Here is a 21706-nt window from a genome sequence, read left to right on the forward strand (position 1 = left end):
GGCGCTGCAAGGGGGGGGAGGGGAGGGGGGTGAAGATAAGAGGGTAGAGGGAAAGTATTGTGTTAGTAGTTCTGAGAGACGATGCCAGGGGCAGGGTATCCGGCTGCCATCTGAGCCTGCTGCTGGGCCTGGTGCTGAGCCTGCTGAGCCTGCAGCTGGTTCAAGTCGTTGAACCAAGGATGTCGAAGGGCCTCTGCGGCACTGATACGCATCTCGGGCCGTAGCTGGAGCATCCTGCTCAGCAGATCCAGGCCCAGCTGGTCGATCTGAGGCAGAATCAGACGCAAGTCCTGCGTTGCGTAGACGTGGAAGTTGGGCTTGTACTCGGGGAACTGCGAGATGCCGGGCCAGGACCGTTCGGACGGGGTACCCATCAGCCTGAAGATCTTCTGCAGCTGGTCCTCGTTGGTGGTGCCGGGGAACAGAGGGCGGCCGGTGTACATCTCGGCCATGATGCAGCCGGCGGACCAGATGTCGATGCTGGTATTGTATGTCCTGCTGCCGAGGAGGACGTCCGGCGCCCTGTACCAGAGGGTGACGACCTCGTTGGAGAAGGTGTTGACGGGGATGCCAAAGGCTCTCGCAAGACCGAAATCAGCGAGCTTGAGCTGTCCCTTGTTGTTGATCAGGAGGTTCTGGGGCTTGAGGTCTCGGTGCAGGACCCGGTTGTCGTGGCAGAAGGCGATGCCGCGCATGAGCTGGTGCATGAAGGACTTGATGGTAACGTAGTCGAGCTGGCCGCGGTCTCCCCGGACGTCCATGTACTTCTTCAGGTCCTTGTCCATGTACTCGAAGACGAGCATCAGCTTGTTCTCGGTGTGGATGACGTCGTGCAGGCCGACGATGTTCTCGTGCTTGAGCTCCTTCATGAGCGAGATCTCTCTGATGGCGGTGGAAGGGGTGCCTTCTTCCGAGTCCAGGTGTATCTCCTTGAGCGCAACCATCTCGCCTGTCTGTCTATTCCGTCCTTTGAATACCTGGTCTGGTCAGCCGGGGTCGTCTAGTTTTGATATCATGGAGCATTGCCCAAGGCTAACATACTGTAGCATAGGTTCCTTCTCCGAGCTAGACGAACAGTTAGCAATCGTCACTCTATTATCAAGCTGTTTCTAGTGCCTGCTCACCTTCTCGAGCTGCTGGAATGAGCTGGGCTGGTGCCGCTTGTCCATGGCGGCGCGGGCTGCTGAGGGGCGGGAGGAAGAGGCTGCCTGACGGAGATCGAGAAACGGGCGGCGGCGGAAGAAAGTCGCAGGAGAGACGAGAGACGAGGCGATGCTGAGGTACAAGATGCTGCTGTCGCTTGCAGAGCGGTCGTGACGCTGGGAATTGGCCGGCTTCGAGGTGTCGTCCGCGGCCATGCCAGGTTCGAGGGTTCGCCGTTTAAATATTTAGTTTAGTGACTGCGGGAAGTTTTGAAACGCCCGACAAGGGGGAGGATGGGATATTTTTAGCCACCTCGAAGCGCCGCCAGTCCACGAGCGAGCCAGCGGCTTGTTCAGGTGCAGGAGAGGATCTACTTGGGCGCTTAGGATTGTATCTTAGACTGCGAGCTTTACATAGTAGCAGGGTGTGATGTCTATATTTATCGTAAGCTATCTATAGGAGGAGGCCCATTGACGATGAAAAGAGATAGAACTACAGCGTTGAGAGCCTGGCGGCGACGTGAGGGAGGACCTCCTCTGCCGGATGGCTGCATCTGACCCTCGAGAGGTCGCCGGCGCGAGGCTGGACGCTGCCAAAGAGGAGGTCTTCGTTGCGGAAGCCGCCAACGTTGAGGACGCCGACGGCCATGCCTCTGTTGACGGCGCGCTCGACCAGGCGCCACGCAGAGAAGGTCGCCAGGCTGCTCCCCAGGACGAGCAGCTTGCCGGCCTCGTCGACGGACTGGCCGAACATGACCACGGCCGGCTTGAGGATGCCCGCGTTGGACGCTGGCGCCAGCGCCCCGTCTGCGTCTGCCTCTACGATGGCCGCCGACCCGTCCGGCCGTCGTCGTCGCCGTCGCAGCAGCGGCAGCGGGCTCTCCAGACACCGGGGACAGGCTGGGTATCGAAAGTCCGAGTAGTGGGCGCCGGGCAGGTCGACGTCGCCGTCCGGGTTCAGCTTCAGGCCGCGCTGCCGCTGCTGCTCGACGTCGTCCGTCTCCAGCGCCCCCGAGCGCGCGAGCTGGCGGAAGAAGTCAGCCCAGGCCGGGTTGAGCGCGGCCAGCGTCTCCTGGAACTGGTCTCGGGGTATCCTGTGGGCGCAAGTGACGCAGACGACGGACCGCAGGTCGCCGTGCAGCTCGACGACGGGCAGCCTGGGATGCGCCCGGCGGTGCAGCGAGTCGACATTCTGCGTGACGACGGCGCTGATGAAGCCCTTTGCGCCCAGCTGGCCGATGGCGTCGTGGGTGATGTTGGGCTGCGAGCGGCCCATCGTCGGCCATCCGATGAAGCTGCGCGCCCAGTAGCGCTGCCGGGCCGCATGCTGGGTGGTGAACTCGTGGAAGAAGATGGGACGGTAGCCGGCCTTGCGACGGTATGTGCCTTTCTCGCCGCGGTAGTCTGAGAGGCCCGAGGCGACTGAGATGCCGGCGCCCGTCAGGAGGACTGTCTGCTCGTTGCGGCCGAGGTCGATGCCTCTGAGCAGCGGCGGCGAGGGCGCGGCGAGGAAGCCGGCGAGGGCGTCGATGGCGCCGGCGACGGTCGCGGCAGAGGCTGGCAGGATCGTCGGAGCTGCAAACGGGGCCGTGAAGGGGATTCTCATCCGGTGGTTCATCTGTTTTGCCTTGCGTGGTTGTGTTGTTAGTGACTTTGATAGTGAGAGAATTGGCGATGGTTGAGTTCGTATATGCAGGATATCCCCTAATATAAAGATATACAAGTCTACGTCTATGATTCTATATTGATCTATGTTGATCTATGTTGATTCTACGGCATTAAAGAGCAAAGGCCTGCTTGACTGAGGCTAGAAAAGAGTCCATCAGGCTGTCCTCGACGACCCCCCGTTGCCAGGAGAAGCCCAGGACGAGACAGCCGTCGGCGCCGGTGATGACAGAGGTCGAGATGGCGCATCCAAAGACATTGACGCTCTGCGTAAAGACCATCCTCTCGATCCGGGGTCTTGTATCTGCCTCTGCTGGGTCTGCTTCCTCTGATGGATCTGCTGTAAAGACGCCGATGTTGGACACTTCGAAGCTCAGCTCTCGCTCCTGGCCGAGCTTGGGCAGGAAGATCTCCTTGACATAGTCCTTCACATACTTGAGCATGCCAACCGGGCTGTTGCTCCCCCGGCGGCTCAGCGCTGTGTCAATCGTCTGCTTGGCCCGCCTGGCTTCGTCCCAGGAGAATGCATCGTTGTCGTGCCTGCTGTAGTGCTCGTGGTAGACCTGGACCCAGACGCCGATCGAGTCGTCTGTGATGCGGCCGTCCGTCAGCCAGCGCCGGGCAGAGATGGCTCCCTCGCTGGCCAGCTTGGTGTACTGCGCCGGAAGGTGTTTGAACAGGGCCTGGGCGAGCAACACCTGCAAGCCAGCCGTGACGGTCGTCCTGTTCTCCCGGCACGCATCTCGAAAGGCCGCCGTCTCCCGCTCGGACACGACGAGATGGCGGACGGTGTTGTGCAAGGGAGTGAACGTCTTGGATCCCGTCCAGAGGCCCGGATCTCGCGCTGGCTTCCACACCTTTGCACGGAAAAGGGTCCAGAGGATGAAGAAGAAGGACAGCGGCATCGGACAGGCCTCCTCGAGAGACGGCAGCAGCGGCGTCCTGGGAGGCACAACCACGCTCTTCACAGCCGCCGATGCAGCAGGAAGGGGGCCGGAGCAGATACTCCCCAGGGCTGCCAGGAGTGTCCTGTGGAAGGCCTTCCCCGACGTCCCGTCCCCAATGGCATGATGCCAGACGTAGGCAGCAGTGAACCGCCGTCCTTCCTGCGGCTCGGTCAGGATGCACAGTCTCCAGTACGGCAAGGGAGCTGCAAAGGATATATTGTGCTGTTCGTTCAGCAGCCCGTCCAGCTCCGTATCCCTCTCCCCGTCCCCGGCAGCCACTGCTTTCCTCTCCCTGAACGAGACGCACCGGTCAAGCTCGACCTCTGGCAGGCGCACAAAGTACGGATCGAGCGAGTCCTCGCCCAGCGGGATGGCTGAGAGCGCCGGATGCTCGTCTATCAGTTTCTCGAGGGCCCCGTAGACGCAGTTCCTGACCGTCAGCGCGCAGCCCGCCGGCAGCACATAGCTCGCCGTCACCGCGACGTTGGTGTAGAACCGGGGCGGATTGCGAGCCGTCGAGTATTTCTCCAGGCAGCCTACACGCCGTCAGTCTCTGTCTTCTCTTCTCTTGTTGTAATTAGGTAGTGTGAGATCCTACCGACTGGCCGCAGTCGCTCCAGCTTGCTCTCGTCCATCGCTGCCCCGAGCCTTCCATCTCCCATGCTCTGCTTCCTCTGCTTTCTCCCCTTATATATGACTGCCTGCTCGTATTCCGCTCATCCTCGTCTGGTCCCGGAGCTTGCGCTGCCTAGGTTGATCTTCTTAGCCATTAATAACTAATGGTTAGTTAAAAGAAATCTTCCGATAACTGAAAAGTTGCTTATTCCGCTGCCCGTAGCTTCAGCAGCAGCAGCAGCAGCAGCAGCAGCAGCAGCAGCAGCAGCAGCAGCAGCAGTTGATAGAGACGCCCGACTCCCGCCAGCTGCAGATCAAGCGATTACCAGGCAATAAGAAGAAGAATAAGACATATCACCTCCTCGCCCATCGCTGCGACCCGCCAGGCCATGATCCGGACGCCAGCCGGCTGCGGGAAGACCAGATTTCGCTCAGCTCGCCTGCTCTGCGCCCTCGTACGCCCGCAGCCGCCGCAACCACAACCACCGCGCGACAGCGACATCCAGCTACGTGGCTTCAGGCCGTCTCTCAGTCTCGTCCGCTGTCAGTCTTCGCTGTCCTCGCCATCCTCGCCGCCGCCGCCGCCGCCGCCGCCGTCTTCATCCGTTGTTGTAGTCGTTGCTGCAAGTCCACCTCGACCGCCCGCCTACCCCCCCGCGAGCCCTGCTCTGTCTATCATCACAGCTCAGCCAGCTCGACCAGCTCGACCAGCTCTTGCTCTTGTCCATTCGCATTCGCCCTTCACGATGGGCAGCCAGACCAGATCCCACGGGCATAGCCACGGCCACGGCCATCACCATCACCATCACCACGATACCACATATCTGACCTCGAAGAACAAGCAGGATCCCGGCGTCCGCATCACCAGAATCGGCCTGCTCGCCAACCTGGCCATGGCCGTCGGCAAGGGCGTCGGAGGCTACGTCTTCCACTCGCAGGCTCTGATAGCAGACGCCTACCATGCCCTCGCAGACCTGGTGTCGGACTTTATGACGCTGGGGACCGTCTCCTGGTCGAACAAGCCGCCGTCAGCACGCTTCCCGCTGGGCTACGGCAAGATCGAGACCCTGGGATCCCTGGGAGTCAGCGGCCTGCTGCTCGTCGGCGGCCTGCTGATGGGCCTCAATGCGGCCGAAGTCATCCTCACCCAGTTCTTCCCGGACGTTGCAGAGGCTGCGGCTCATATGGGCCTGCTCGGCCACGGCCACTCCCACGGCCACTCGCACTCCCACTTCCCTACCGACCAGGCCTACGGGCCCAATATCAACGCTGCCTGGCTTGCTGCGGGCTCAATTGTCGTCAAGGAGTGGCTCTATCACGCCAGTAAGCAGGTAGCCCTTGACATATGGTCATAGATGTAACTACTAATATAGATTGACTAGCTATGAAAATTGCAAAGGAGAGAAAGTCCTCCGTCCTTGCATCCAACGCCGTCCATCACCGTGTCGACTCGCTCACTAGCATCGTCGCCCTGTTGACCATCGGCGGCGCCCACGTCTTCTCTGACGCTACCTGGCTGGACCCGGTGGGCGGTCTCCTCATCTCCATCATGATCATCAAGGCAGGGCTCGGAAACACCAAGGCCACTCTACTAGAACTCGCAGACGCTGGCGTCGAGGAGATCATGGTCGACTCCGTCCGCAAGTACGCTGCCCGAGCCATCGCTGCTCTCCCAGATGGCGCCGAGGTCGAGCTGCGCAACATCCAGGGCGTCAAGTCTGGGCCCAACTACCTGATGGAGGTTGACCTCGCTGTTCCCGGCTCGTGGTCGGTTGCTCGGACCCGTGAGGTTGAGCGGGCAATCCGGGAACGGGTAGGAGCTCGCGTGAGAGGCGTTAAGCGGCTGCGGGTTCGCTTCACGCTCGATACAGAGAAGGAGCTTGACTTTGCGGAGGAGTTCATTGCCCCGGATCTCAGTCCCCGTAGCAGCCCTGAGCCCGAGCCCGAGTCCAATGGAAACGGCACCATAGCGTCGGGGTCACAGTCACAGTCAGACTCACAGTCAGAGCCACAAGTTAATGGCACTCGGAGACGGCATTAGACTTGGGATCTGGCCTATCCTTCACGTCAGTAAATCACCATCAAACACCGCCAGCGTCCACATCACCTTAGCTTGACTTCGCCGGAAGCGATAGGGGGGAAGCTCCATTCCTCAGACAGCCCAGCAGCAGCGGTGGCATTACACGGCGGCAGCGTCTCCTCGCTCCGTCTTATTACGGCCGCTGACATGGGCCGATGTATATATATATATATATATACATCTACCAGCAACTATCTACTTCATAGCCCAGCCGAAGCAGCCGTCTATTTACAGCTGCCCAGCAGCCCCAGCAAGGACAGGACCTGTTTCATGCTTGATTGTCTTGTAGAAAGATAGATGAGTACGTGTTGAATAGTAGAATGATGAAATATATATATATATCAATTACTGGCATCTGGACTATGATTCAATAGCATTAGAGCTTCCCGCCTGCTCCCTGTCGCTATGATATCATCCCGCCCTCCACGCAGCAAACATGTACCAACTATACATCTACCAGCAGTCAGTCCACTACGACTGCACTATTCAAACAGTCCAATTGCTATAGAAATCACATATTCAAAGTCCAATTGCTATAGAAATAACAAGTGACGATGGGATCCAACGACGGACCGCTGTACATCGGCTTCGACCTGTCAACGCAGCAGCTCAAGGGCCTCGTCGTCTCGTCCGATCTCAAGGTCGCCTACGTCGCCAAATTCGACTTCGACAGCGACTCGAGAGGCTTCGCCGTCACCAAGGGCGTCCAGACAAATGAAGCCGAGAACGAAGTCTTTGCCCCCGTTGCCATGTGGCTGCAGGCGCTGGACGCCGTGCTACTCGATCTCAAGCAGCAAGGGCTCGACTTTGGCAGAGTGAAGGGCATCAGCGGCGCCGGACAGCAGCATGGAAGCGTCTACTGGAACGAGTCTGTCGAGCAGATACTGGGCAGCCTGGACGAAGAGAAGACGCTGGAGGACCAGTTACAAGCTGCTCTGTCTCATCCGTACAGTCCCAACTGGCAGGACGCCAGCACGCAGCGGGAGTGCGACGAGTTTGATGCCTTTCTAGGGAGCGAAGAAGAACTGGCGAAGGTTACGGGGAGCAAGGCTCATCATGTATGTCTTCTTTGCCTTCTCCAGATGCATTGGACTGGTCTATCAAGTTGCTAATGTGTTATTGTCTGCTTAGAGATTTACTGGCCCTCAGATATTGAGGTTTCAGAGGAAGCATCCTGATGCATATCGGAAGACGGCCAGGATATCTCTGGTTTCGTCCTTTTTGGCTTCAGTCTTCCTGGGAAGAGTGGCGCCGTTCGATATCTCAGACGTCTGTGGCATGAATCTATGGGACATACCCTCAAACCGATGGAACGAGAGTCTGCTCAGGTTCTGTGCTGGTGACGCCGGGCCAGAGCAGCTGAAGAGGAAGCTCGGAGACGTACCGCACGATGGAGGCGAGGAGCTGGGTAAAATCAGCAGCTACTTTGTCAAGAGACACGGCTTCCATCCAGACTGTGTCATTACCCCGTTGACGGGAGATAACCCGGCTACTATACTTGCCCTGCCACTGAGACCGTTGGACGCCATGGTATCACTGGGGACATCGACGACCTTTCTCATGTCAACTCCGCAGTACAAACCTGATCCGTCAACGCACTTCTTCAACCATCCAACTACTCCTGGATTGTACATGTTTATGCTCTGCTACAAGAACGGGGGCCTTGCTCGTGAGCGGGTGAGAGACGCCATCAACGCAAAATTATCAGACGGAACCAAAGACACAGATGTCTCGAACCCCTGGAACAACTTTGACAGAATACTGCTGGATACTCCTCCAACCGGCCAGAAGGCAGACTCCGACCCGATGAAGATGGGCCTCTTCTTCCCACGGCCAGAGATTGTGCCCAATCTTCGAGAAGGAGAATGGCACTTCAACTATACCCCTGGCAAGACAGACGTAGACCAGCAGCTCAGGGAGACAGACACAGGCTGGAACCATCCATTTGACGGCGCCAGGGCCATCGTCGAGAGCCAGTTCCTCTCCCTCAGGCTGCGGTCAAGGGAGCTCGTCCACAGCCCATCAGACAACAAGGACATCCCGCCGCAGCCACGACGAATCTACCTTGTTGGCGGCGGCTCTCGCAATGCCGCCATCGCCAAAGTAGCCGGGGAAGTGCTCGGCGGCATCGAAGGGGTGTATAAGCTGGACGTGGGCGAGAATGCGTGTGCGCTGGGAGCAGCATACAAGGCCGTCTGGGCGCTGGAACGAGCACCGCAGCAGACCTTTGAGGACCTGGTCGGGCAGAGATGGAGGGAAGACGAGTTTGTCGAGCGGATAGCTGATGGCTACCCGCCGGGCGTCTTTGAGAAGTATGGCCACGCCGTCAGGGGCTTTGAGATGATGGAGAAGCAGATCCTCCAGGCGGAAACTAAGAAGTAACTCCTGCTATGTACTTATCTGGCCATCTATCAGTGTCATTACCCAGCGGTTAATCCGTGTGTATCGCTGTTAAACGGCCAATATCAATCGGTCTTCCATGTAGAGCATCCCCTTGTATATGCCCCGTAACAGAATAATAACCGCCCAAACACCCACTTATTACCCTTATATATGAGTCTCCTCCCGACCAACAGCTTCGTCTTAGGCCCTCCCGCCGGTGTTTTCTTTTTCTCCCCGTCCCCACCCCAAGACGGCGTTTTCCCTCTGGCTGTTTTGTGCGTGTGAGAGTGTTGTGTCATAGTTACTTTGCTAGTCGGTGTTGGTGAGCTGGAGATTCTTTCTTGGGTCCCGCAGCGGCACCAAAAACTTCACCCAAAAACTCACCCACGACCGATATTATTATCTTCTTTTTTTTTTTTTACGCCCGCCCGAACTCCCCTGCGAAAGAGTAAGCTGACGAGACGGAGCTGGATAAGCGTATTGCAGACAGATATCTATGAGATGAACAGCCGGACCCTCTCGCGACCTTCACAGCTCTGCACAGTTGGGTGACTGGGTTAAATTACCTGCTACGTGGGAAGCGAGCCGGACGGAGGGACACTTGACCGTCAGCGGAAAAGGAGCACGAGAGAGAGAGAGAGAGAGAGCCCGCGGGCCTCGCTGGGAGCAGTCATCATGGAGGAGCAGGTAAGTTGTCCGTCCTCGTTTGCTTGTCCCTTGCTGCTGGAGCCAGGTGCTCATCTACTGGCGGCGGCAGCGGCGGCGGCGTCTCTCTGGTTACTGCGCAAGGTACTGACGGCAGCGTCACCTAGGTCGCGAATGCTATAGAAATCGCCGGCAACCCAGCTTCAGACCAGGCGCTCAAGGCGCAGGCCTTCGAATACATCAGCCAGCTTCGCTCAGACCCGTCGGGATGGCAGCCGTGTCTCTCAATCTTCACAAAGTTCCCCCGTCACTCGGAGATAGTACGGCATGTGGCCCTGGAGATTGTCAACAGCGCCACGCAGTCTGGCCAGGTGGATTTGCAAGGGCTCGGGTTCATCAAGGATAGCCTCATGTCCTACTTGCAGGAGATGTACGGAGCCGGGGCCACGAGCGAGCCAGACCAGGCGAATATACAGAACAAGATAGCCCAGACGATTACCTATCTCTTTTCTGCTCTCTATGCTAACGGATGGGACACTTTCTTCGACGATATCCTGCGCCTGACCTATAAATCGCCTGAGAACCAAGTCCGAGACAATGTTTTGGGCACCATCTTCTTTCTCCGTGTTATCAATTCCATACACGACGAGATCGGTGACGTCCTGCTCTCGCGTTCGCGGGCCGAGCAGGACAGAGCAAACACGCTGAAAGATCTCATTCGGGAGAGAGACGTGCAGAAACTAGTCAGCTCGTGGCAGGAGATCCTTACGCAGTGGCAGGAGCAAGACAATGTCATTACGGCCATGGTGCTCAAGGCAATCGGCAGCTGGGTCAGTTGGATCAATATTTCTCTAGTTGTCAACCAGGGAATGCTCGACCTCCTATTCCATCAGCTCGCAAAGGCCAAGGATGTGAGCCTGTGTAATGGAGGGGAAAGGGTCCGGGATGCAGCCATTGATGTCTTTACGGAGATCATTGGAAAGAAGATGAAGCCCTCTGATAAGGTGGACATGATCGTCTTCTTGAACCTCGAGAGCATCGTCTCTCAGCTCTCCACCAGCCCGCCTCTGCACGAATACCGATTCACCTCAAAATATGACACCGATCTAGCTGAGACCGTTGCCAAGCTTGTAAACATCACAGCATTGGACATCGTCAAGGCACTTGAATCCGAGAGTGTCGATGCTGCCACTAAGGAAAAAGCTGAAGCCTTGCTACAGGCCTTCCTACCCCATGTGTTGCGTTACTTCTCCGATGAATATGACGAGATATGCTCGACAATTGTCCCTTGTGTAAATGATATGCTTACTTACTTCCGAAAGGTTGCAAAGAAGAACCCTGAATTGGCATCTCAGCAGAATCACATGTTGCTGCCAATTCTCAAGGCCATCATTCAAAAAATGAGATACGACGAGACGTCGAGCTGGGGAAGCGAGGATGATCAGACAGATGAAGCAGAATTTCAGGAACTGCGACGGAGACTCAACGTTCTACAGCAGATAATTGCATCAACCAACGAGCAACTCTTTATAGAAGCTGTTACGGACGTTGTTCGTTCCACGTTCTCTAGTTTAAGACAGCCGGGAGCACAGCTGGACTGGCGCGATCTTGATCTAGCCCTACACGAGATGTTCCTTTTTGGAGACCTGGCAATGAAGGCTGGAGGACTGTACAATAAGCATAAGCCCAATAATCCTGCCGCAGAGCGCCTCATAGAAATGATGTTGGTCATGGTTGAGTCCGGTAAGTGTTTGTCGCATATTCACAGGTCCCATTTTTCGGGATTTTTACTGACAATAACCCCTAGACGTTCGCTCGTTCAACCACCCGGCTACACAGCTGCAATACATGGAAATATGCGTGCGGTATAGTACGTTTTTTGAGCATCATTCCCACCTTCTTCTAGGCGTTTTAGAAGGATTCCTCAGCCTTGCCCATCATCAGATGCTCAAGGTTAGGACCAGGTCGTGGTATCTATTCCACCGTCTTGTAAAGCACCTTCGCGCTTTTGTGGGAAATGTTGCGCAAACAGTTGTCGAAGCTCTTAGTGATCTCCTCACGATCAACGCTGAGGTACCTGGTGACAACTCAGACGGTGACGACCTATCTTCTGAGGATATTGGTGGATCTCGAGACACGGTTTTTACTAGTCAACTTTACCTTTTCGAGGCCATTGGAACCATCTGTTCCACAGCTTCGTCGGTTGAGAAGCAGGTGTACTTTGCGCAGTCCATCATGAACCCCATCTTCATGGACATGGAAAAGAATCTACCAGCGGCTCAAGCGAACGATGAGCGTGCCATTCTGCAGATTCACCATGATATCATGGCTCTTGGTACTCTTGCCAAGGGCTATTCTGACTGGGTGCCAGGATCAACTTCCCCCCAAACACCACCTCCTCCGGAGGTATCAGAAACATTTGGGCAAGTTTCGGAGGCAACTCTAGTTGCTCTCGAGTCTTTAAAAAATTCCTTCACCATTAGAACTGCCGCTCGATTTGCATTCTCCAGGTTAATCGGTGTTAGAGGGTCGAGAAATCTACCACAATTACCTCGATGGATCGATGGCCTGCTTACCCCTACCTCCTCAAAGGATGAGATGGCACTATTCCTTCGGCTCTTGGATCAAGTTATCTTCGGCTTCAAGTCCGAAATATACTCCATTCTCGATACTCTGTGGACACCTTTCCTTCAGCGAGTATTCTCTGGTATTGCTGAGCCGATATCCGGTACGGACGACGAGATTCAGCTAGCTGAATTGAAACGCGAGTACCTCAACTTTTTGCTTATGATACTCAACAATGACCTTGGCTCTGTTATTATCAGCAGCTGTAAGCCTCACCCTCACTCTAGAATTCCCTCTGCGTCTTCTTAACTAACATTCCCATAGCAAACCAATCTATCTTTGAGACCGTCATATCAACTATTGAGCACTTTGCCAAGGATGCGGATGATTTCCCAACAGCCAAAATGGCGTTCCTTGTACTGGCTCGGATGTCGAGCCTTTGGGGAGGCCCAGATATCGTGGCTCCGGTAAATGGCACCAACACCACCCAACAAGAGACCGCCTTACCTGGGTTCGCTCAGTTCATGATAACCCGCTTTTCTCCGCTCTGTTGGGCCCTGCCAATGAATTCATCATTTAATTCCAAGGATGCTCAGGCAAAGCAAGTTCTTGGCGAAGCAGCAGCGATGCAAAAGGTAATCTACTCAAAAACTGGACCTGAGTATCTCCAATGGCTCCGAACTTCCGAGTTGCCAGGAATGGGGATGGGTGAAGACCTTATCAATGAATATGTATCATCTTTAGAACAGCTAGACGTAAAGGCTTTTCGACAGTTTTTCCAGGTAAGATACCCTTCCTCCCAAAATCTCCCGCAACTGAGACTAAACAAAAAGCAACAGGCATTTATACAACGGTTAAGCACATGATACTAGCGATTTCCTCCAGCTGTTCCATTCATCCTCTCATCTACCGCATCTGATCGAACAAATGTTGCTGAAAACCACCCCTACCATCAAAAATAAGAAAAAGTTACATTTACTCTTCGCTGAGAAAATTAGCATATCAAGTGTCCTGGATCAATCTACGCTATTGCAACTACATTCACCTTGCTAACCTCCATATATCCTGTCATATTCTTGCCACCATAACGTTTCACCAGTTATCCCTCTGTCCGATTTCGGAAACCCCCATGACATCGTTTTATCGAACAAACAATTTCCGAGGCATATTTGCTTTGTTTGATCTCACTTCAAGTCATTTTGATGTTTCGCTGATCGTCAGTTCTCTCTTATGTTACCGACTCGACTTACTTCAAGAGTCTTCTCCCGCTGGATTTTCTTCGTTTTATTCAAGGTACGATTGAAGGCTGTGGGATGGAGAACACATGGATATGTTGGCTATGCAAATGAATAACATATGCGGGTAGCATAACTATCAGGTCAATTGAAAGGAAATTTTAAAACTAAATCTTAGTTGTCGTGCCAATATAATGAAATTCCAGGGAGTGTAATATGTAATTATTTCCACAAGCCATCTAAGAAGAAAGCCCATAAATAGCCTGACCATGCCGCCCGATAATACACAGCTCTAATAACTGCATAATAAGCGCAAACTAGGCTTCAAGCCAATAGGTACTGAGCGGCGAAATTCACATGGTCATCAGCAAATGTAGCTATGGTGAAGTAACTATGATCATAATCAGGTTGGAATCGCATATATATCTCAGAATCCACGCCAGCTTCCTTTGCAGCTGCAAGAAAATTCTCTGGCAATAGTTGCTTTTGTTTATAAAAATTGTCGCCAGTACCCTAAGGTCGTAAGAGATTAGTGCTGTTCCTATATTATCATGTGTTGTGTTGAACTCATCCAAGATGCGACATAAGGTGATGTTAATGGTGACAGACGGACGACATACCACGTCAATCAACATCCGAAGAGGGCCCTTCCACTTTTTGACTAGCTCCGTGGCATCGTGCTCATTCCACTTGTCCTTGTCATTGCCAAAGTAGCCCTCAAAGGCTTTTTGGCCCCAAGGACAGTTGACGGGATTTGCGATTGGTGCAAAAGCTGAGACCGATTTATACTTCCCAGGATTTTTCAAGAACTAATAATCAGGTCAGCTGGGTCTTTTGTTAACGGGTGAGTTACGAGAATGCTGGGACATAGAATTCTTACAAGGGTCAAGGCACCATGCCCGCCCATACTGTGGCCGGTAATGCTAACTCGATTGGAGTCCAACTGCGGAAACTCGGAGAAGATAACTTTGGGAAGCTCCTCCGTAACATAGGTATACATGTTATATCCATGATCATACGGAGCTTTGGTAGCATCGACGTAGAATCCAGCCCCGGTCCCAAAGTCGTATGCATCATCTTCACCGGCAATATTTAGACCACCTGTTCTAGCCATGGTTAGCTAACTACTGATTACGTATTCATGATATTCCAAGTCGTACGTGGGCTGGTATCTGGATATACAATAGCAATCCCTTTTAGACTGGCTGCGTGTTGAAGGAATCCTTTTTCTGAGCAGTTGTCCGGAGTGCAAGTCAAGCCCGATAGGAAGAATAGAACGGGGGCCTTGTATCCGGAGTCTGAAACCGATTGTGGCGGGAGGTATAAGTTGAACGCCATCTCACACTTCGTAGATGTAGCATTGTGGGAGAGCTTCAGTAGCTTCCCTCCAAAGGAGGAGATAGTGGCTTTGGTTGTGACGGCCATGCTGTCAAGAGATCAATCCTATCAATTATCAATCCTGCCGCTCGTCTTGCGTGTGGTCGAAAGTGCTGTCTGTATTTGATGTTTGTAGTTCGAAGGTTGATATAAGCTTGGCTGGTAACTTGGATATCGGCGCGGGGCTTATCCGATCCTCCCCGCACCACAAAGTGTTGCTATCTTTAAACCAATAAAAGGGAGACTGAGTTATATAAAATAAACTACACCATAGAGCTTCTATATATATACAGCAGCGACTAGCCTTCCAATTTCTCAAGTCCAAAGCTCCTCTAGCGTATAGTATGCCAAAACCAAGGGTATATTCTAAAAGGGTAAGCACATTATCATAAAAGTAGCTAAAAAAAAAAAAAAAAAAAAAAAAAAAAAAGAAAGAAAGAAAAGACAGACAACAGAAACCCGTCGCTTATTTCAAAAAGACAGGAACTCCATATACAACCGGTGCTGCTCCATTCAAGTATTTGAGAATACAAGTATCCCGGGAGCCAGCTATGGCCGTGTCTAGGCCGACTTGGCCTGTGTATTTGATACCTGAAGCTGATGCAACGGACCCTTTCGCAGTCGTGGCCGGGGCTGGTAAAAGTCCCCATTGTTCAAACACAGAGGCAGTGAACCTGTCAATATCCTTATCAGTGACATCCCAGAGAGTTGCTACCAGAGCTGGTGTCCCAGCATGCATATAGTTCCACGGGGTCCCATATGATTCAAATTCACCAGCCTCAGTCATCGCACCGCTGCTGCACCCCATAAGGAAGGTCACAGCGCACTTATCCAGCCTTCGAATAGTTCGACCTCGGATATACTGAGCTCCACTGCCATGTCCAAAGTATAACAGGATGTCTTTAGTTCGCAACGATGACTCAAATTCTTCTTCCGTTGGTGCCGTCTTTACTCGGCCGGACCAACCTTTCAATGCGGAAAGTGGCTCCTTGAAAAGATCCTCCGTAGATTTGAGATCACCAGCTGGATTCAGTAAATAAGTGCCGCTATTTCGATTAGCATAGAATCCGAATTGACCACCTTCATGTCTCTCCTGGGATGTCAGCCGTAATATCTGGTCTCTGACGCTGTCAAGTGAGGGCATGCGTGAGACTGAACAATTTCTCAGGCACTCCATAGACTCCCAGGGAAATGCATGGAGTGACTTATCCAGAACCAATATGGTGTGTCGAGGGGGTGTTGGCGCTTGCTCCCACTTGCATTCGTCCGCATAACGATGTAGCAAATTTAATGTTTCCACTACCATCATATCGAAATCTATTTCTTCGTATGCGTTTGTCTCACCGTGAAACTGAAGGATATCAACGACATAATATAACAGATCCATAACAGCATCTTCTGGATTCATCTCGTCGTCAAGTCTGCCGATATTGACAAAAAGTTCCATCACCCAAGGATCAAAAGCTGGATATGTAGCCTTGGCCTTTCCTCGTTTCTCCTTTCTTGACGGAAGGTGCTTGTCAAGGATTTTTTTGAAGGAAGCGGTAAATTTCCGTAAGAGCGGATCATTCCTAGGGGCTTGAGAAAATATGCCACGGAATCCCCCAAACCATACTGTCTCGATATTTTGTAGAAGATCTTGAAGCTGTTTGTCGAGATTTTCCCGGGTTTCCCACCATGCTTTCTTTTCTCTCTTACCAAGAGATGTGCCGGTATTATGAGCACTGGCATTGGCAAGACGAATGATTTCTAGAAGTTCCGCTTTGCTCTCCTGAAAGCTAAATGTATCCTCGTCCATGTCATCATCGCCGCCTCTTTTGAGCGGTAGACGCAATATCAACGGACATTGGCCCTGGCGCAGTTTGGATATGATAAACTCATTTTGACTCGGGCAAAGGGTTATTGATATGACGTCCCATTCAGGAGGGAGGATCTCGACGTAGTTTTCCATGAAACAAGCCTCCTCCGAAAGCGCTACATCCAAATTGGCGGATGGGAGGGCGGGCCAATCCAAACGACCCATTTGATTCGATAGTTCTATATCCGAGACAATTGACAAATGGTCGCGTGCGAATGCGGAATTGCGACCCAGCTCTAGAATCACGTTAATAAGTAAAAAGGGGCTTAGAGTTGCGTGTAGGACAACTTACCGATGGAATGAGCAATGAGACATGGATCTGCGTCACAGCTTCTCGTTGTTGATGTTGCAAAAGCTAGCATAGACGTTCGGCTTCGAAGATATGAGGCTTCATGACCCTCCTTACTAGACCCATGTCGGGATATTGGCAAAGAGATATCTGCAAGGACTTTGCTTGCGGTGGATAGCGTTTCTGAAAAGTTAATTTCAGAATGTATGGCAGTTTTCGCCGTTTTTCCAGGCCGTGATTTTGATCGCGAGCTCCCTTTTAAACCCTGGCCTCCCGAATCTAAAGATGGAAGTGAAATAGTTGACTCTGGGAGAACACAGTAAACGGAATGTGCAGAGAGCTGCTGCACCGCTAGCCCTAGCATATAATGCACTCGACAAAGCTTATTACTGGATATTGCCGTTTCTGCTTCGAGGATCTTATCCGCTTGATCAAGTAAACCGGCGGCTTGGTCAAATTGTTGTGATGCAAGCAAAAGCATGGCTTGCTTTCGGATGAGACTGCTGCGAAGTCGTGTAGCAAGCGTTTGATTTTGCGCACTTTCTGATTCATCAGGAATAGGGGTGTTCGACCGAGCGACCGATTTGGCCTGGCGTAGTTTTCTAGCACTGCGCGAGCGTGTAGTGCTGGTAGCAGAGCGAGAACCTGATTTTTTTGGGGAAGAAATATTCATATCCCTCGCTTGTTTGACAATTTCCTTTATAGGCTCGATGAAAGGGTCCAAAGAATCCACAGTGCTAGTGTTGGTGAAACCCGAGAGGGCATTAATGCAATCCGAAACAACACGATAAGCGCATTCAACTTCCTTTCGCTGGACGTGGAGAGATGCCATATGCATATTGACTGAAATGGACAGGGGAAAATCGCATTCTTCCTGGGGTAGGGCGTGTACCTTTTCAAGGAGCTCGGCTCCTTTGTGCGTACGGCCTCCTCGAATAAAACGATCGCCTAGTTCTGCTCTAATGAGGGAGGATAGTGCTTGAGCACCCACCGCATCACAAACAGCTATTGCTTGTTCTCCGTGATAGACTGCATCCTGGAAGATTCCATTGTGATCTGAGATTCTTGATAGTTGAAGTAACGCCGCGACATGAGAAGACATATATGGCCAGTAAACGGAGCCTTCGAAGTGACTTTTTGGTGGGCTGCTGTTATTCGTACGGATATGGAGAGTGGCTATACCATCTGCAAGGGAGTCTGGATCTGTGCTCTTATCTCTGCAATGCTTCTCTGACTTTGCTTCGACATATTTCTCTAGACGGGTCCATAATCGACTACTAAGCTTGACAGCACGTTTTGCATAGTAAGCTGCTTCATTAGGATATCCCTTAGCGTAGAAAGACCGAGATAATATAGTCGCAGCGTCCGTTGCCAAACGCTCAGATGCAGTCCTCGTTTGGAAAGTTTCCTTTGAAAGATCCGCAGAAACGTTATCAAACACTGATTGAACTTGAAATATGCTCTCGATACTATTTATCCGTCAGTGCTTAAACATATGAATGGAAATGGTACTTCCTTATTATACCTCTTTGAGTGATCTCCCCTTTCTAAAATATACTCCGCAAAGCTCAGATGCCAGGAAAGCAATGCATGGGGAGATATTGTATGTTCTTGTATAACTGCCTTAGTTCTGTTATGCATATAGTAAGCTTTGTCCAAATACCCTAGTCGGCAGTATTGGAGAGCAATGGATGAATAACAAGAAACCATCATTGAAAAGTCTGGCTTGTCTTGCAGAATAAGTAGTTGACTGATAGTAACAAGGGCAGATATCCTCAGTCTCCACAGCCCTCTGATTTCAAGATAATCTGACAAACTGCGTAAATGAATGATTAAGGAAAGAGGGTCCCCGATCCGGTTTTGGACAGCTTCCCATGACTCGCAGCCTTGAACAATAACGACCCAGGTCTGGATGGCGTTCTCAAAAACATTCAAAGGCGTCATACCTGAATAGAATGCAACAGTGATCATTAATGATGCCTGAAGATCGTCTCGAAATAAAACCAAATCTTTATCTTCGGCCGGTAAAATGGAGGAGGACAAACAGTGGGCTGCTTCAGTAAGAATAAATTTGGAAAATTCCTTGCTGGAATTCGCATTAGTTTCTAGCAGATACTGCAGGGTTTGATGGATAATCCTTGTTCGGCGGATCGGGTAGGTGTCCAAGGGCAACAAAGAGAGGATTGTTGACAATAACGGCGGAAGAGTCTCCGTCACTATGGATGACGCTGAAGGGCCATTAAGTCCCATGAGGATGTTCAGTTCCTGTTCAAGAAGAGTTGCTCGCTGACATGGTTTGAGATCTTCAGCATCATATATCACCGAATTTGCTCCTGAAGCACATTTGATTTGCTCCTTGATATAGCAGCTTAAAACCCGGTTGAGGGCATACCCGGGTCCTTTAGGGTCCTTCCAAATAAGACGCGGATGTTCCTTAGACGACAGTTGACAGGCAGTTGCTAAAACCCCTGCTTCAAAATGGGTATGAATTGCCGAGGTATATGCTTTGGTCGATTGTTTGGACTTGCCGATTTCTGAATACAACGCTGCCTGCCTCTCGAATTTAATTGCAAGAAGTCCTGATATCTGTTCCGTAAGGGCGGAATGTTGCAGGATACTTGTAGCCTGTTCCACGGGTAGAAGCAATTCAACAGGGCCATTACCAAGGTCTTTATACCGCATATATGTTGCCCAGTATAAATTCGATATTCTTAGTAACCGAACTGACGCTTCGCCAGATAGACAGCTCTCTAGTTCACACGAAGTACCGAGGTTTTGCAGTAGCTGACTGAGTGAGACACAAATGGGCAGAAGGGCCTCAACTTTGGCCCAGGATAGCGAACCGCAGCCTGAAGAAAGTTTTCCAACAGCAATCCCCGAATCTATTGCCGCCAAAACAATGTTACCGCATCTTTGCAGATATTGCGTCACGGCATTAGAATCATCTTGCTGAGAAGCGTGGACTGCTGGTGCCAGGTAACGTATAAGAAATTTTAGAAAACTCGTCAAATAAGCTAGGGCTGAATCATGGGTCGTGTTTGGGCCATCTAGTCGTTTCTTGGAAGATGGTTCCATTTGAGATATATGTTTCATGATTATTTTCTTAAGGAGCGCACTTTCCATGAGTAGCTCGTCCAGTTCGTTTTGATTACCCTTCATGGATGCAGTCAAATTTGTTGCAGCTTCATTGACTGCCTGGAAAGCTTCGGACTCTGAAGTAGACTGTGACTTCAGTGATTCAACCTTCAGTAAAGCCTTTCGACATTGGTATATTGCACGTTGCAATGGCCGTACATCGCCGAGCGACGTAGAGGAAGCCTCGCAAAGTTCAGCCGCGGTTTCTAGCCGGCCAGCGCTGTAAGCTATTTGGCCAAGTGTTTTTACAACTGTAGCCATCGATGAAGACTTGTATTCATCATCTCCTAGGGGTTTAATTGACTCTAGCCGGGCTTCCAATTGATTAAACGCAGCCTGAATGGCATCAAACTCATGCTTGTGAGAATTGGGGCACCGTCGAACGTAAGTCGAAATAAATCGGGAAAGCGGGCCCCAAAGTTCTTTAGCTAGGTCCAACTTATGGCCGGACAGTTTCCACCAGATACAGCGGATTTCCAATGCCAGGAACTGAAGTAGTAAAGGGACCATTGGATTTTCTGGACGAGTGATTAGAGCTTGCTTCTCCTCTGCAGGAGAGAGTATGATGGAGTAAGTTAGCACATTTTGTGAATGAAACTGGAGCTGTTGGGCTGCCCTATCGTCAGGGACAATTCCTATTTTGTTTGCTGCTAGAATGGTATTCGTAGGGCTGCATGGATTCCCTAACCGCAGTTGTTGAAGAGCTTTATGGCCGGTGGTGAAGTTCCCATCGATTAAAAGAACTTTGAAAGCATAGGATTGAAAGGACACCATAAGTTGTAGAAGTGACCCATTTTCTGGAAGGGTTTGGAATTCTAGGAGTGATTCCAGCGAAGCATTCTGCGAATCCAGATACTTTCTCTCGAACCCATTTGTTCTTTTCGTTCGCTCCGCTTCAATGGCAATCAGAAGAGTGGATTTCAGCATCCACAACCCCTTTAGGGCCAAGTCCTGGAGTCCAAGAATCAATAGTTTCCCAACCAGTATATTTATTCCCTGCCCAAGATGTATGTTATTCGGGTCGAAATTGTCTTCGGAGATTCGTATACTGCGGAGAATCTCTAATGATAGTATGGCACACTCCGCGATTAGATTGATTCGGCAGTTCCCGTTGCGTTTTATACCTTCTTCTGGGATCTTCTTCGGGTTCTCCGCTTGGTGAACTTTGGGGTTGGGCGATGCTGGCTGCAACGGTATTTTTGCCGGGCTGGTAGTCCTAACTTGTTGACTTCCATTTTCCCCAGCTGTCTTGGTAATTCGCGGAGATGAATGCTTCTTGATATGCTCAGAGAGCAGTTTTGATGCGATATTAAACACTTCAGTCGCAAGTACCAGCTTTTCGTGTTTTGACAATACCGGCGGGTTTTCCTCGTTCATCGGCTGTGGGGGAAGAGCATTCTTCGAAGTGCCTCGGACTCTGATGGTTCGCGTGGGTCTTGAAGATGGCTTGCTTGCAGTTGCTCGTTTCGACGTTTTTGTTTTCTTTGGTAGCTCATCGTTCACGGTGCTCATAAACAGCTGTCGCAAAGTGGTCACGGTTCTGGTCGAGCATTTCGATGGGTGCTGAAGATCATGCTTGACCGAATCGGCCAGCGTAGGGAGTAATATCCCACCCATTCTCTCTTGTAAATGTCAGAAAACCGTGGATCTCTGGTGTCCTGCACGCGCATCCTATCGCCGTCTCATCCTTGACGTCTCTTTTTACCAGTCAAGGATGAAGCTTCGTTGTTGGTTTAAACATCGAGCAAGTTTGGTTGCCCGGCAACGCCTT

At 51.7% G+C, this 21706-nt stretch overlaps 8 protein-coding genes across 10 annotated transcripts; 3 read left to right on the forward strand and 5 right to left on the reverse strand.

Moving 5' to 3' along the window:
* Positions 1-62: 62 nt before the first annotated feature.
* TERG_06969 (CMGC/CDK/CDK5 protein kinase) lies at positions 63-1358 on the reverse strand (the record flags this gene model as incomplete). The annotated part of the gene is made up of 3 exons (XM_003232930.1): positions 63-977; positions 1042-1065; positions 1125-1358. 3 exons carry the CDS (start codon positions 1356-1358, stop codon positions 63-65), a joined length of 1173 nt encoding a protein of 390 aa, XP_003232978.1.
* A 102-nt stretch (positions 1359-1460) lies between these two features.
* TERG_06970 (uncharacterized protein) lies at positions 1461-2760 on the reverse strand (the record flags this gene model as incomplete). Its single annotated transcript, XM_003232931.2, has 1 exon — positions 1461-2760. The coding sequence occupies one exon, from the start codon at positions 2758-2760 to the stop codon at positions 1636-1638; it is 1125 nt and encodes a 374-aa protein (XP_003232979.1). The 3' UTR covers positions 1461-1635.
* A 160-nt stretch (positions 2761-2920) lies between these two features.
* On the reverse strand, positions 2921-4389 carry TERG_06971 (uncharacterized protein; the record flags this gene model as incomplete). The annotated part of the gene is made up of 2 exons (XM_003232932.1): positions 2921-4290; positions 4353-4389. The coding sequence occupies 2 exons, from the start codon at positions 4387-4389 to the stop codon at positions 2921-2923; spliced, it is 1407 nt and encodes a 468-aa protein (XP_003232980.1).
* Positions 4390-4758: 369 nt separating this feature from the next.
* Positions 4759-6573, forward strand: TERG_06972 (uncharacterized protein; the record flags this gene model as incomplete). The annotated part of the gene is made up of 2 exons (XM_003232933.2): positions 4759-5692; positions 5752-6573. The coding sequence occupies 2 exons, from the start codon at positions 4759-4761 to the stop codon at positions 6408-6410; spliced, it is 1593 nt and encodes a 530-aa protein (XP_003232981.1). The 3' UTR covers positions 6411-6573.
* A 50-nt stretch (positions 6574-6623) lies between these two features.
* On the forward strand, positions 6624-9029 carry TERG_06973 (uncharacterized protein). The gene is made up of 2 exons (XM_003232934.2): positions 6624-7507; positions 7581-9029. Exons 1-2 carry the CDS (start codon positions 7004-7006, stop codon positions 8829-8831), a joined length of 1755 nt encoding a protein of 584 aa, XP_003232982.1. The 5' UTR covers positions 6624-7003; the 3' UTR covers positions 8832-9029.
* Positions 9030-11324: 2295 nt separating this feature from the next.
* Positions 11325-12907, forward strand: TERG_06974 (exportin-T; the record flags this gene model as incomplete). 2 transcript variants are annotated; one of them, XM_003232935.2, is made up of 3 exons in its annotated part: positions 11325-12306; positions 12366-12823; positions 12881-12907. In XM_003232935.2, the coding sequence occupies 3 exons, from the start codon at positions 11325-11327 to the stop codon at positions 12905-12907; spliced, it is 1467 nt and encodes a 488-aa protein (XP_003232983.2). The 2 variants fall into 2 exon arrangements, with proteins under 2 accessions (XP_003232983.2, XP_047604683.1); XM_047748695.1 differs by having other exon boundaries at positions 12366-12907.
* Positions 12908-13653: 746 nt separating this feature from the next.
* Positions 13654-14701, reverse strand: TERG_06975 (S-formylglutathione hydrolase; the record flags this gene model as incomplete). 2 transcript variants are annotated; one of them, XM_047748696.1, is made up of 3 exons in its annotated part: positions 13654-14085; positions 14157-14377; positions 14437-14701. In XM_047748696.1, 3 exons carry the CDS (start codon positions 14699-14701, stop codon positions 13654-13656), a joined length of 918 nt encoding a protein of 305 aa, XP_047604684.1. The 2 variants fall into 2 exon arrangements, with proteins under 2 accessions (XP_047604684.1, XP_047607098.1); XM_047750302.1 differs by lacking the exon at positions 14437-14701 and having other exon boundaries at positions 14157-14390.
* Positions 14702-15119: 418 nt separating this feature from the next.
* TERG_06976 (separase) lies at positions 15120-21552 on the reverse strand (the record flags this gene model as incomplete). The annotated part of the gene is made up of 3 exons (XM_003232937.1): positions 15120-16747; positions 16804-18269; positions 18326-21552. The coding sequence occupies 3 exons, from the start codon at positions 21550-21552 to the stop codon at positions 15120-15122; spliced, it is 6321 nt and encodes a 2106-aa protein (XP_003232985.1).
* Between the last annotated feature and the right edge of the window lie 154 nt (positions 21553-21706).

This window comes from Trichophyton rubrum (assembly GCF_000151425.1).
Source record: "Trichophyton rubrum CBS 118892 genomic scaffold supercont2.8, whole genome shotgun sequence".
Classification (NCBI taxonomy): domain Eukaryota; kingdom Fungi; phylum Ascomycota; class Eurotiomycetes; order Onygenales; family Arthrodermataceae; genus Trichophyton; species Trichophyton rubrum.

Excerpts from the sequence above, each read along its gene's own strand:
- TERG_06973 (XM_003232934.2), top strand. The coding sequence starts at position 7,004 with ATGGGATCCAACGACGGACCGCTGTACATCGGCTTCGACCTGTCAACG. Across the intron at positions 7,508-7,580 it reads CGGGGAGCAAGGCTCATCAT|AGATTTACTGGCCCTCAGAT; the intron begins GTATGTCTTCTT and ends TTGTCTGCTTAG.